At 40.4% G+C, this 16,149-nt stretch overlaps 1 protein-coding gene across 2 annotated transcripts in view; it reads right to left on the bottom strand.

Annotated features, from left to right (window-relative positions):
- The window catches only part of hnrnpul1 (heterogeneous nuclear ribonucleoprotein U-like 1), a 78,445-nt gene extending 62,582 nt beyond the window's left edge, over positions 1-15,863 (bottom strand). For both annotated transcript variants that reach the window (XM_065000611.1, XM_065000610.1), the window contains exons 1-4: positions 15,769-15,863; positions 14,970-15,244; positions 10,372-10,605; positions 9,738-10,056 (exon numbers count right to left, since the gene is read on the bottom strand). In XM_065000611.1, coding sequence (XP_064856683.1) covers positions 9,738-10,056; positions 10,372-10,605; positions 14,970-15,210 — 794 coding nt within the window. In that variant the 5' untranslated portion in view covers positions 15,211-15,244; positions 15,769-15,863. The remainder of the gene's footprint in view (positions 1-9,737; positions 10,057-10,371; positions 10,606-14,969; positions 15,245-15,768) is intronic.
- Between the last annotated feature and the right edge of the window lie 286 nt (positions 15,864-16,149).

Below are 16,149 nucleotides of genomic sequence, written 5' to 3' on the forward strand. Positions count from 1 at the left end.
GCCAATCAACACACAGTAAATAGTCTACTGTACGCCAATCAACACACAGTAAATATAGTCTAACTGTAAATAGTCTACAATCAACACACAGTAAATAGTCTACTGTACGCCAATCAACACACAGTAAATAGTCTACTGTACGCCAATCAACACACAGTAAATAGTCTACTGTACGCCAATCAACACAGTAAATAGTCAGTAAATCAACACACAGTAAATAGTCTACTGTACGCCAATCAACACACAGTAAATAGTCTACTGTACGCCAATCAACACACAGTAAATAGTCTACTGTACGCCAATCAACACACAGTAAATAGTCTACTGTACGCCAATCAACACACAGTAAATAGTCTACTGTACGCCAATCAACACACAGTAAATAGTCTACTGTACGCCAATCAACACACAGTAAATAGTCTACTGTAATCGCCAATCAACACACAGTAAATAGTCTACTGTCAACACACAGTAAATAGTCTACTGTACAATCAACACACAGTAAATAGTCTACTGTACGCCAATCAACACACAGTAAATAGTCTACTGTACGCCAATCAACACACAGTAAATAGTCTACTGTACGCCAATCAACACACAGTAAATAGTCTACTGTACGCCAATCAACACACAGTAAATAGTCTACTGTACGCCAATCAACACACAGTAAATAGTCTACTGTACGCCAATCAACACACAGTAAATAGTCTACTGTAATCAACACAATCACGCCAATCAACACACAGTAAATAGTCTACTGTACGCCAATCAACACACAGTAAATAGTCTACTATACGCCAATCAACACACAGTAAATAGTCTACTGTACGCCAATCAACACACAGTAAATAGTCTACTGTACGCCAATCAACACACAGTAAATAGTCTACTGTACGCCAATCAACACACAGTAAATAGTCTACTGTACGCCAATCAACACACAGTAAATAGTCTACTGTACGCCAATCAACACACAGTAAATAGTCTACTGTACGCCAATCAACACACAGTAAATAGTCTACTATACGCCAATCAACACACAGTAAATAGTCTACTGTACGCCAATCAACACACAGTAAATAGTCTACTGTACGCCAATCAACACACAGTAAATAGTCTACTGTACGCAACACAAAATAGTCAACAATCAACAGTAAATAGTCTACTGTACGCCAATCAACACACAGTAAATAGTCTACTGTACGCCAATCAACACACAGTAAATAGTCTACTCAACACACAGTAAATAGTCTACTGCCAATCAACACACAGTAAATAGTCTACTGTACGCCAATCAACACACAGTAAATAGTCTACTGTACGCCAATCAACACACAGTAAATAGTCTACTGTACGCAATCAACACACAGTAAATAGTCTACTGTACGCCAATCAACACACAGTAAATAGTCTACTGTACGCCAATCAACACACAGTAAATAGTCTACTGTACGCCAATCAACACACAGTAAATAGTCTACTGTACGCCAATCAACACACAGTAAATAGTCTACTGTACGCCAATCAACACACAGTAAATAGTCTACTGTACGCCAATCAACACACAGTAAATAGTCTACTGTACGCCAATCAACACACAGTAAATAGTCTACTGTACGCCAATCAACACACAGTAAATAGTCTACTGTACGCCAATCAACACACAGTAAATAGTCTACTGTACGCCAATCAACACACAGTAAATAGTCTACTGTACGCCAATCAACACACAGTAAATAGTCTACTGTACACACAGCCAATCAACACACAGTAAATAGTCTACTGTACGCCAATCAACACACAGTAAATAGTCTACTGTACGCCAACACACAGTAAATAGTCTACTGTACGCCAATCAACACACAGTAAATAGTCTACTGTACGCCAATCAACACACAGTAAATAGTCTACTGTACGCCAATCAACACACAGTAAATAGTCTACTGTACGCCAATCAACACACAGTAAATAGTCTACTGTACGCCAATCAACACACAGTAAATAGTCTACTGTCAACACACAGTAAATAGTCTACAATCAACACACAGTAAATAGTCTACTGTACGCCAATCAACACACAGTAAATAGTCTACTGTACGCCAATCAACACACAGTAAATAGTCTACTGTACAACACACAGCCAATCAACACACAGTAAATAGTCTACTGTACGCCAATCAACACACAGTAAATAGTCTACTATACGCCAATCAACACACAGTAAATAGTCTACTGTAATCAACACAGTAAATAGTCTACAATCAACACACAGTAAATAGTCTACTGTACGCCAATCAACACACAGTAAATAGTCTACTGTACGCCAATCAACACACAGTAAATAGTCTACTGTACGCCAATCAACACACAGTAAATAGTCTACTGTACGCCAATCAACACACAGTAAATAGTCTACTGTATCAACACACAGTAAATAGTCTACTGTACGCCAATCAACACACAGTAAATAGTCTACTGTACGCCAATCAACACACAGTAAATAGTCTACTGTACAGTAAATAGTCTACTGTACGCCAATCAACACACAGTAAATAGTCTACTGTACGCCAATCAACACACAGTAAATAGTCTACTGTACGCCAATCAACACACAGTAAATAGTCTACTGTACGCCAATCAACACACAGTAAATAGTCTACTGTACGCCAATCAACACACAGTAAATAGTCTACTGTACGCCAATCAACACACAGTAAATAGTCTACTGTACGCCAATCAACACACAGTAAATAGTCTACTGTATGCTACTGTACACCAATCAACACACAGTAAATAGTCTACTGTACGCCAATCAACACACAGTAAATAGTCTACTGTACGCCAATCAACACACAGTAAATAGTCTACTGTACGCCAATCAACACACAGTAAATAGTCTACTGTACGCCAATCAACACACAGTAAATAGTCTACTGTACGCCAATCAACACACAGTAAATAGTCTACTGTACGCCAATCAACACACAGTAAATAGTCTACTGTATGCAACACACACACAAATAGTCAAATCAACACACAGTAAATAGTCTACTGTATGCCAATCAACACACAGTAAATAGTCTACTGTACGCCAATCAACACACAGTAAATAGTCTACTGTAAATAGTCTACTATACAATCAACACACAGTAAATAGTCTACTGTATACGCCAATCAACACACAGTAAATAGTCTACTGTACGCCAATCAACACACAGTAAATAGTCTACTGTACTCAACACACAGTAAATAGTCTACTGTACGCCAATCAACACACAGTAAATAGTCTACTGTACACAGCTACAATCAACACACAGTAAATAGTCTACTGTACGCCAATCAACACACAGTAAATAGTCTACTGTACGCCAATCAACACACAGTAAATAGTCTACTGTACGCCAATCAACACACAGTAAATAGTCTACTGTACGCCAATCAACACACAGTAAATAGTCTACTGTACGCCAATCAACACACAGTAAATAGTCTACTGTACGCCAATCAACACACAGTAAATAGTCTACTGTACGCCAATCAACACACAGTAAATAGTCTACTGTACGCCAATCAACACACAGTAAATAGTCTACTGTACGCCAATCAACACACAGTAAATAGTCTACTGTACGCCAATCAACACACAGTAAATAGTCTACTGTACGCCAATCAACACACAGTAAATAGTCTACTGTACGCCAATCAACACACAGTAAATAGTCTACTGTACGCCAATCAACACACAGTAAATAGTCTACTGTACGCCAATCAACACACAGTAAATAGTCTACTATACGCCAATCAACACACAGTAAATAGTCTACTGTACGCCAATCAACACACAGTAAATAGTCTACTGTACGCCAATCAACACACAGTAAATAGTCTACTGTACGCCAATCAACACACAGTAAATAGTCTACTGTACGCCAATCAACACACAGTAAATAGTCTACTGTACGCCAATCAACACACAGTAAATAGTCTACTGTACGCCAATCAACACACAGTAAATAGTCTACTGTACGCCAATCAACACACAGTAAATAGTCTACTGTACGCCAATCAACACACAGTAAATAGTCTACTGTACGCCAATCAACACACAGTAAATAGTCTACTATACGCCAATCAACACACAGTAAATAGTCTACTATACGCCAATCAACACACAGTAAATAGTCTACTGTACGCCAATCAACACACAGTAAATAGTCTACTGTACGCCAATCAACACACAGTAAATAGTCTACTGTACGCCAATCAACACACAGTAAATAGTCTACTGTACGCCAATCAACACACAGTAAATAGTCTACTGTACGCCAATCAACACACAGTAAATAGTCTACTGTACGCCAATCAACACACAGTAAATAGTCTACTGTACGCCAATCAACACACAGTAAATAGTCTACTGTACGCCAATCAACACACAGTAAATAGTCTACTGTACGCCAATCAACACACAGTAAATAGTCTACTGTACGCCAATCAACACACAGTAAATAGTCTACTGTACGCCAATCAACACACAGTAAATAGTCTACTGTACGCCAATCAACACACAGTAAATAGTCTACTGTACGCCAATCAACACACAGTAAATAGTCTAATCAACACACAGTAAATAGTCTACTGTACGCCAATCAACACACAGTAAATAGTCTACTGTACGCCAATCAACACACAGTAAATAGTCTACTGTACGCCAATCAACACACAGTAAATAGTCTACTGTACGCTAGTAAATAGTCTACTGTACGCCAATCAACACAGTAAATAGTCTACTGTATGCCAATCAAATCACACAGTAAATAGTCTACTGTACGCCAATCAACACACAGTAAATAGTCTACTGTAAATAGTCTACGCCAATCAACACACAGTAAATAGTCTACTGTACGCCAATCAACACACAGTAAATAGTCTACTGTACGCCAATCAACACACAGTAAATAGTCTACTGTACGCCAATCAACACACAGTAAATAGTCTACTGTACGCCAATCAACACACAGTAAATAGTCTACTGTACGCCAATCAACACACAGTAAATAGTCTACTGTACGCCAATCAACACACAGTAAATAGTCTACTGTACGCCAATCAACACACAGTAAATAGTCTACTGTACGCCAATCAACACACAGTAAATAGTCTACTGTACGCCAATCAACACACAGTAAATAGTCTACTGTACGCCAATCAACACACAGTAAATAGTCTACTGTACGCCAATCAACACACAGTAAATAGTCTACTGTCTACGCCAATCAACACACAGTAAATAGTCTACTGTACGCCAATCAACACACAGTAAATAGTCTACTGTACTAATCAACACACAGTAAATAGTCTACTGCCAATCAACACACAGTAAATAGTCTACTGTACGCCAATCAACACACAGTAAATAGTCTACTGTATGCCAATCAACACACAGTAAATAGTCTACTGTACGCCAATCAACACACAGTAAATAGTCTACTGTACGCCAATCAACACACAGTAAATAGTCTACTGTACGCCAATCAACACACAGTAAATAGTCTACTGTACGCCAATCAACACACAGTAAATAGTCTACTGTACGCCAATCAACACACAGTAAATAGTCTACTGTATGCCAATCAACACACAGTAAATAGTCTACTGTACGCCAATCAACACACAGTAAATAGTCTACTATCAACACACAGTAAATAGTCTACTGCCAATCAACACACAGTAAATAGTCTACTAATCAACACACAGTAAATAGTCAATCAATCAACACAGTAAATAGTCTACTGTACGCCAATCAACACACAGTAAATAGTCTACTGTACGCCAATCAACACACAGTAAATAGTCTACTGTACGCCAATCAACACACAGTAAATAGTCTACTGTACGCCAATCAACACACAGTAAATAGTCTACTGTAAATAGCCAATCAACACACAGTAAATAGTCTACTGTACGCCAATCAACACACAGTAAATAGTCTACTGTACGCCAATCAACACACAGTAAATAGTCTACTGTAAATAGCCAATCAACACACAGTAAATAGTCTACTGTACGCCAATCAACACACAGTAAATAGTCTACTGTACGCCAATCAACACACAGTAAATAGTCTACTAAATAGTCTACGCCAATCAACACACAGTAAATAGTCTACTGTACGCCAATCAACACACAGTAAATAGTCTACTGTACGCCAATCAACACACAGTAAATAGTCTACTGTACGCCAATCAACACACAGTAAATAGTCTACTGTACGCCAATCAACACACAGTAAATAAATAGTCTACTGTACGCCAATCAACACACAGTAAATAGTCTACTGTACGCCAATCAACACACAGTAAATAGTCTACTGTACGCCAATCAACACACAGTAAATAGTCTACTGTACGCCAATCAACACACAGTAAATAGTCTACTGTACGCCAATCAACACACAGTAAATAGTCTACTGTACGCCAATCAACACACAGTAAATAGTCTACTGTACGCCAATCAACACACAGCCAATCAACACACAGTAAATAGTCTACTGTACGCCAATCAACACACAGTAAATAGTCTACTGTACGCCAATCAACACACAGTAAATAGTCTACTGTACGCCAATCAACACACAGTAAATAGTCTACTGTACGCCAATCAACACACAGTAAATAGTCTACTGTACGCCAATCAACACACAGTAAATAGTCTACTGTACGCCAATCAACACACAGTAAATAGTCTACTATACGCCAATCAACACACAGTAAATAGTCTACTGTACGCCAATCAACACACAGTAAATAGTCTACTGTATGCCAATCAACACACAGTAAATAGTCTACTGTACGCCAATCAACACACAGTAAATAGTCTACTGTACGCCAATCAACACACAGTAAATAGTCTACTGTACGCCAATCAACACACAGTAAATAGTCTACTGTACGCCAATCAACACACAGTAAATAGTCTACTGTACGCCAATCAACACACAGTAAATAGTCTACTGTACGCCAATCAACACACAGTAAATAGTCTACTGTACGCCAATCAATCAACACACAGTAAATAGTCTACTGTACGCCAATCAACACACAGTAAATAGTCTACTGTACGCCAATCAACACACAGTAAATAGTCTACTGTACGCCAATCAACACACAGTAAATAGTCTACTGTACGCCAATCAACACACAGTAAATAGTCTACTGTACGCCAATCAACACACAGTAAATAGTCTACTGCCAATCAACACACAGTAAATAGTCTACTGTACGCCAATCCAATCAACAACACACAGTAAATAGTCTACTGTACGCCAATCAACACACAGTAAATAGTCTACTGTACGCCAATCAACACACAGTAAACACAGTAAATAGTCTACTGTACGCCAATCAACACACAGTAAATAGTCTACTGTACGCCAATCAACACACAGTAAATAGTCTACTGTACGCCAATCAACACACAGTAAATAGTCTACTGTACGCCAATCAACACACAGTAAATAGTCTACTGTACGCCAATCAACACACAGTAAATAGTCTACTGTACGCCAATCAACACACAGTAAATAGTCTACTATACGCCAATCAACACACAGTAAATAGTCTACTGTACGCCAATCAACACACAGTAAATAGTCTACTGTACGCCAATCAACACACAGTAAATAGTCTACTGTACGCCAATCAACACACAGTAAATAGTCTACTGTACGCCAATCAACACACAGTAAATAGTCTACACAGTAAATAGTCTACTGTACGCAATCAACACACAGTAAATAGTCTACTGTACGCCAATCAACACACAGTAAATAGTCTACTAAATAGTCTACGCCAATCAACACACAGTAAATAGTCTACTGTACGCCAATCAACACACAGTAAATAGTCTACTGTACGCCAATCAACACACAGTAAATAGTCTACTGTACGCCAATCAACACACAGTAAATAGTCTACTGTACGCCAATCAACACACAGTAAATAGTCTACTGTATGCCAATCAACACAGTAAATAGTCTACTATACGCCAATCAACACACAGTAAATAGTCTACTGTACGCCAATCAACACACAGTAAATAGTCTACTGTACGCCAATCAACACACAGTAAATAGTCTACTGTATGCCAATCAACACAGTAAATAGTCTACTATACGCCAATCAACACACAGTAAATAGTCTACTGTACGCCACTCAACACACAGTAAATAGTCTACTGTATGCCACTCAACACACAGTAAATAGTCTACTGTACGCCAATCAACACACAGTAAATAGTCTACTGTACGCCAATCAACACACAGTAAATAGTCTACTGTACGCCAATCAACACACAGTAAATAGTCTACTGTACGCCAATCAACACACAGTAAATAGTCTACTGTACGCCAATCAACACACAGTAAATAGTCTACTGTACGCCAATCAACACACAGTAAATAGTCTACTGTACGCCAATCAACACACAGTAAATAGTCTACTGTACGCCACTCAACACACAGTAAATAGTCTACTGTATGCCAATCAACACAGTAAATAGTCTACTATACGCCAATCAACACACAGTAAATAGTCTACTGTACGCCACTCAACACACAGTAAATAGTCTACTGTACGCCAATCAACACACAGTAAATAGTCTACTGTACGCCAATCAACACACAGTAAATAGTCTACTGTACGCCAATCAACACACAGTAAATAGTCTACTGTACGCCAATCAACACACAGTAAATAGTCTACTGTACGCCAATCAACACACAGTAAATAGTCTACTGTACGCCAATCAACACACAGTAAATAGTCTACTGTACGCCAATCAACACAGTAAATAGCCAATCAACACACAGTAAATAGTCTACTGTATGCCAATCAACACACAGTAAATAGTCTACTGTACGCCAATCAACACACAGTAAATAGTCTACTGTACGCCAATCAACACACAGTAAATAGTCTACTGTACGCCATTCAACACACAGTAAATAGTCTACTATACGCCACAACTCCGTAGCTGGCTATGTGAAACACGCGAAAGAAAATCTATGAACGTATCAGAAAACAATAATTAGGGTTGAGGATAATTAATGATAATTAAGAGGGTTGCCTCATTACCACTTACATTACATCGGACGTGCAAATTCACCAGCATCCTGCTCTCTCCCTCCTTGTAAAGACATTTCAGAATCAGTAGAAAGGCCTCTTTAGTGTCCTAAGTTTTCATAACTGTGACCTTAATTGCCTGCTGTCTGTAAGTTGTTAGTGTCTTAAGGACCTTTCCGCAGGTGCATGTTCATTAATTGTTTATGGTTCATTGGACTTTGAAAGGCCTGAAAAAGGGGTGTTTCTTTTTTTGCTGAGTTTAGTAGCAGTAGTAGTAGTAGTAGTAGTAGTAGTGGTGGTAGTAGTAGTAGTAGTAGTGGTAGTAGTAGCAGTAGTAGTAGTAGCAGTAGTGGTAGTAGTAGTAGTAGTGGTAGTAGTAGCAGTAGTAGTAGTAGTAGTAGTAGTAGCAGTAGTAGTAGTAGTAGTAGTAGTGGTAGTAGTAGTAGTAGTGGTAGTAGTAGTAGTAGTAGCAGTAGTAGTAGCAGTAGTAGTAGTAGTAGTAGTAGTAGTAGTAGTAGCAGTAGTGGTAGTAGTAGTAGTAGCAGTAGCAGTAGTAGTAGTAGTAGTAGTAGTAGTAGCAGTAGTAGTAACAGTAGCAGCTTTCCTTCTCCTTACCTCTTGTCGTCACGGTGCTCGTAGTGGCCATAGCCCTGGTCCTCCTCATGTGGTCTCTTGCGTCCCTGTCTTTCTCCCTCCTGCCTGTCTCCCTCCTGTCTGTCTCCCTCCTGTCTGTCTCCCTCCTGCCTGTCTCCCTCCTGTCTGTCTCCCTCCTCCATCTTGGTTTGCTCCGCCTTCTGCTCCTTCATCTCCTCCCATTTGTCGGTTGGCCCCACCCCTGGCTGCGGCTGCAGGTCTGGCTGCTCCTGATCACGTTGCTGCTCTTCCTCCTTTTTCTCCTCATCCTCTTTCTTCACCTCCACCTTCCCTTCATACTCTGGGAAAACAAATAAAGAGTGATTGACATGCGATCCTATCGGGAATAGACCGGCGGAGGAACTTGTGGAGAGACTGTATGGAAAAATGTCCGTGATGTCGGCTGTGAGAGTGAAAGCCATATATCAGATACCTCCCTCAGGACATTTAGGCTGCATTTAGACTGGCAGCACAATTCTGATCCCCCGCCCCCACTAATTAGTATTTTGACCAATCAGATCGTCTCTTTTGCCAATAATTGGGAAAAAATAACACAATTGGGCTGCCTGTGTAAACACAGCCTTGTTTTTCATTTAGGAAAGACCTGGGATCTTACCTTGCTTCCTCTCAGACTGCCTCTGCTGCTGCTCTGCCAGGGATAATTCGGTCTCGTGGCACTCAGGGGTCTCCTCAGACTGTGTCTCCTCTGTCTTGAAAACAGGGACAGGGAGAGGGACGTCTGCAGTGAAGTCAGGCATGCTGAAGCCCAGATCAGAATCAGACGACTCTTCTCTCTCCATCCCCCTGCTCTCCTCCTCAGGGGCTCCTCCTGCACCAATGTCTAGAGGATCTATTTACACACAAGAAATCAAAGACCATTTCAGCTTTCAACAAGTTACTGAAGTTCAAGGTAGCTAATATTGCAATGTAAAATAATGCATATAATTGCATAATAATCAAATCAAATCAAATGTATTTATAAAGCCCTTCGTACATCAGCTGATATCTCAAAGTGCTGTACAGAAACCCCAGCCTAAAACCCCAAACAGCAAGCAATGCAGGTGTAGAAGCACGGTGGCTAGGAAAAACTCCCTAGAAAGGCCAAAACCTAGGAAGAAACCTAGAGAGGAACCAGGCTATGAGGGGTGGCCAGTCCTCTTCTGGCTGTACTGGGTAGAGAGGAACCAGGCTATGAGGGGTGGCCAGTCCTCTTCTGGCTGTGCCGGGTGGAGATTATAACAGAACATGGCCAAGATGTTCAAATGTTCATAAATGACCAGCATGGTCAAATAATAATAATCACAGTGGTTGTCGAGGGTGCAGCAAGTCAGCACCTCAGGAGTAAATGTCAGTTGGCTTTTCATAGCCGATCATTAAGAGTATCTCTACCTCTCCTGCTGTCTCTAGGAAGTTGAGAACAGCAGGTCTGGGACAGGTAGCACGTCCGGTGAACAGGTCAGGGTTCCATAGCCGATCATTAAGAGTATCTCTACCTCTCCTGCTGTCTCTAGAGAGTTGAGAACAGCAGGTCTGGGACAGGTAGCACGTCCGGAGAACAGGTCAGGGTTCCATAGCCGCAGGCAGAACAGTTGAATATGATCTCACTACTCTCCTGCTGTCTCTAGAGAGTTGAAAACAGCAGGTCTGGGACAGGTAGCACGTCCGGTGAACAGGTCAGGGTTCCATAGCCGCAGGCAGAACAGTTGAATATGATCATGCACTACTTTCATGTACTGTCATCGTTTACTGTCATCGTCCACTGTTATCATGCACTGTCATCGTCTACTGTTATCATGCACTGTCATCGTCCACTGTTATCATGCACTGTCATCGTCCACTGTTATCATGCACTGTCATCGTCTACTGTTATCATGCACTGTCATCGTCCACTGTTATCATGCACTGTCATCGTCCACTGTTATCATGTACTGTTATCATGTACTGTTATCATGCACTGTCATCGTCTACTGTTATCATGCACTGTCATCGTCCACTGTTATCATGTACTGTTATCATACACTGTCATCGTCCACTGTTATCATGCACTGTCATCGTCCACTGTTATCATGCACTGTCATCGTCTACTGTTATCATGTACTGTTATCATGTACTGTCATCATGCACTGTCATCGTTCACTGTTATCATGCACTGTCATCATGCACTGTTATCATGTACTGTCATTGTCCACTGTTATCATGTACTGTTATCATGTACTGTTATCGTCCACTGTTATCATGCACTGTTATCGTGTACTGTTATCATGTACTGTTATCATGCACTGTCATTGTCTACTGTTATCATGTACTGTTATCATGCACTGTCATCATGCACTGTTATCATGTACTGTTATCATGCACTGTTATCATGTACTGTTATCATGCACTGTCACCGTGAACTGTTATCATGTACTGTTATCATGCACTGTCATCGTCTACTGTTATCATGCACTGTCATCGTGCACTATCATCGTGCACTGTCATCGTCTACTGTTATCATGCACTGTCATCGTCTACTGTTATCGTGTACTGTCATCGTCCACTGTTATCATGCACTGTTATCATGTACTGTTATCGTCCACTGTTATCATGCACTGTTATCATGTACTGTTATCATGCACTGTCATCGTCTACTGTTATCATGTACTGTTATCGTGCACTGTTATCATGTATTGTTATCATGCACTGTCATCGTCTACTGTTATCATGTACTGTTATCATGCACTGTTATCATGTACTGTTATCGTGTACTGTTATCATGTACTGTTATCATGCACTGTCATCGTCCACTGTTATCATGCACTGTCATCGTCTACTGTTATCATGCACTGTCATCGTCCACTGTTATCATGTACTGTCATCGTCTACTGTAATCATGTACTGTTATCATGCACTGTCATCATGCACTGTTATCGTGTACTGTTATCATGTACTGTTATCATGCACTGTCATCGTCCACTGTTATCATGCACTGTCATCGTCTACTGTTATCATGCACTGTCATCGTCTACTGTTATCATGCACTGTCATCGTCCACTGTTATCATGCACTGTTATCATGCACTGTCATCGTCTACAGTTATCATGCACTGTCATCGTCCACTGTTATCATGCACTGTCATCATCCACTGTTATCATGTACTGTCATCGTCCACTGTTATCATGTACTGTCATCGTCTACTGTCATCATGCACTGTAATCGTCCACTGTCATCATGTACTGTCATCATGCACTGTCATCGTCCACTGTTATCATGCACTGTCATCGTCTACTGTTATCATGTACTGTTATCATGCACTGTCATCGTCCACTGTTATCATGTACTCAACAATATACAGTACCCAGAGGTTAAAGCATAATGAAATTCCATATGACTGAATCGTATGTTGTTCTCAGATCTTATTGTCAGGGGCTATGTTAACCTCCCCTTTAATGTAACACAGTCATGTCAGGGGCTATGTTAACCTCCCCTTTAATGTAACACTCATTAATGTAACAATGTAACACAGTCATGTCAGGGGCTATGTTAACCTCCCCTTTAATGTAACACAGTCATGTCAGGGGCTATGTTAACCCCTTAATGTAACCCTTTAATGTTAACACAGTCATGTCAGGGGCTATGTTAATCTCACAGTCATTTATGTTAACCTCCCTTTAATGTAACACAGTCATGTCAGGGGCTATGTTAACCTCCCTTTAATGTAACACAGTCATGTCAGGGGCTATGTTAACCTCCCCTTTAATGTAACACAGTCATGTCAGGGGCTATGTTAACCTCCCCTTTAATGTAACACAGTCATGTCAGGGGCTATGTTAACCTCCCCTTTAATGTAACACAGTCATGTCAGGGGCTATGTTAACCTCCCCTTTAATGTAACAAAGTCATGTCAGGGGCTATGTTAACCTCCCCTTTAATGTAACACAGTCATGTCAGGGGCTATGTTAACCTCCCCTTTAATGTAACACAGTCATGTCAGGGGCTATGTTAACCTCCCCTTTAATGTAACACAGTCATGTCAGGGGCTATGTTAACCTCCCCTTTAATGTAACACAGTCATGTCAGGGGCTATGTTAACCTCCCCTTTAATGTAACACAGTCATGTCAGGGGCTATGTTAACCTCCCCTTTAATGTAACACAGTCATGTCAGGGCTATGTTAACCTCCCCTTTAATGTAACACAGTCATGTCAGGGGCTATGTTAACCTCCCCTTTAATGTAACACAGTCATGTCAGGGGCTATGTTAACCTCCCCTTTACTGTAACACAGTCATGTCAGGGGCTATGTTAACCTCCCCTTTAATGTAACACAGTCATGTCAGGGGCTATGTTAACCTCCCCTTTAATGTAACACAGTCATGTCAGGGGCTATGTTAACCTCCCCTTTAATGTAACAAAGGCATGACCATCATGCCTTTAGGGAAAATGTTAAAACTGCGAGTTTGACCAATTCCAGTCCTCTTGCTTAGGGGCTCCGGGATAATATTTATGTAGAAGGACTGAGAAGCTGGTGACTTTTTTATTTTTAATGTGTACTTCAAAATGTATGAAAATAAAAATCATGCTGACACACTCTAAAATATAATTTCCACTTCCAGAAATGGGTCCCATAACATATAGTCAAAAAATTATATTAACCTTTTAACATATCGGATCGTGTATATGTGCTTTTAGCCATAATAAGCATTATCACCTGTATCCCAACTGATGAAGCAGAATGGTCTATACAATGTACATAGGCTGAAGCATGGGGTTTGTCCGTCTGCATTTATCCCACTGGACACAACATCCTGATTATTCTTATTCTTAATAATTATAATTTTATTATAAATAATTACTTTATTTATCATAGATCCCCCTCACACAACAACAGCCGACTAGGTAAATACGTCAACTACTGTCTGATTTGGTTTTAATAACAACATATCAAAAATACTTGAAAGTTACATCCTGAGCGATAAAGTAAAGGCTTTTGCATGACTTTGCCAGCAGCTACAGTAGACTAGACACCGCTGTCCGCGTTCAGCGCTGCTGTGGTCCACAGAGATTTGACTTCGGATCTAAACTGATCTCAGAAACGACCTCTCCAGAATCAATATGATGGAAATCGGTCGATGTGGCGAAGAACTTTAACCCCCCCAGAAACATGATTATATTTCAAAGGAAATGTCCCCTGGTTGACATTCCATGTGCACAAATAGGAAGTCTGTCTAGTTCTACCTTTGTTCGGGAATCCTTCATCCCCAAATCCCTCCTCTCCATCTCCCCGCTGCTCCTCCTCCTCCGGCTCGTGCTCCGGTGTCCCCCTTGCAGCTCCACCGGGCTCCGCAGCTTCCGCCTCCAGAGCCGCATTGAGCCGCTCCACCAGGTCCGCCTTCAGCCCCTTGGTGTCCAGGGATCGCCGACGCAGCTCCTCTTTCAGCTCGTTCACTTTCAGTTTCTTCACCTCAGCACTCCTCATGGTGCATGGAGATCTATGCAACTATTAAAAATTTCTGCATCGATAACAAACAAAACTCAATGAATAAAAGTCATTGCACAGAATGCACCCTGGAGTTGAATTCTGTATAGCACTGTTTAGCTATGTCCACTATGAAACTGGCGCCAACTTCAATAATAGCACCATGCACTGTTGTTAGCCAACTGGCTAGGTGGATGATGCACTGTAAAACACTGCTTATTAAATTATTATGATGGCCAATGATGCAAACCCATGCGCAAATATAAACTGAAAGTTTGCCTCGATAACATAATCCATCGATAGCAGTAATGTTACCTTATCTGAATAACATTAAAGTTGCTAAATGTAGCTACAGGACCGCTAGCTTTAATGCTAACGCTAGCTGCATAACAGTTGGTTTGTGCAACGGTGGAGAAAAAGCTTCACTGCGCAGGAGGAGTGTTCCGCTAAAGTTACAAATACATCGTCGTGCAAACACAAATATTCACATACAAATATGAAATAGAGCGAAATAGCAAATATATTTATATATATATTTTTTAAACATTCGTTTTGTACCTTTGCTCGATTGTCCCTGCTTCGAAATGGCCTATAAATACAGACCGACGCTTGTTCGAATGGGATTTATGATAAAGCAGGTTGCCAGGTCGAGCGCAAATTTCTAACACAATGACAACACAAAACCCGCCCCAAAGGCCTGGAAACTGGCACAAATGTTGTTGTTTTTTAACAAGCGAAGAGTTGCCATATTTATACAATAAAGTCACTTTTCCATAATGTTATCGTTGCATCGACATTAGAAACAAAATGTGTGTTTCCTCAAGATAATAATTATTGTTGAGCTATGACATGACATAATAAAGGCATTTGAATATGCCCGATGAGAAAATATAATTTGTTATTAAACTTGACAGATCGTTTTTCATCAATGGATGTCGA

The sequence above is a fragment of the Oncorhynchus nerka genome, linkage group LG14 (genome assembly GCF_034236695.1).
Source record: "Oncorhynchus nerka isolate Pitt River linkage group LG14, Oner_Uvic_2.0, whole genome shotgun sequence".
Lineage (NCBI taxonomy): Eukaryota > Metazoa > Chordata > Actinopteri > Salmoniformes > Salmonidae > Oncorhynchus > Oncorhynchus nerka.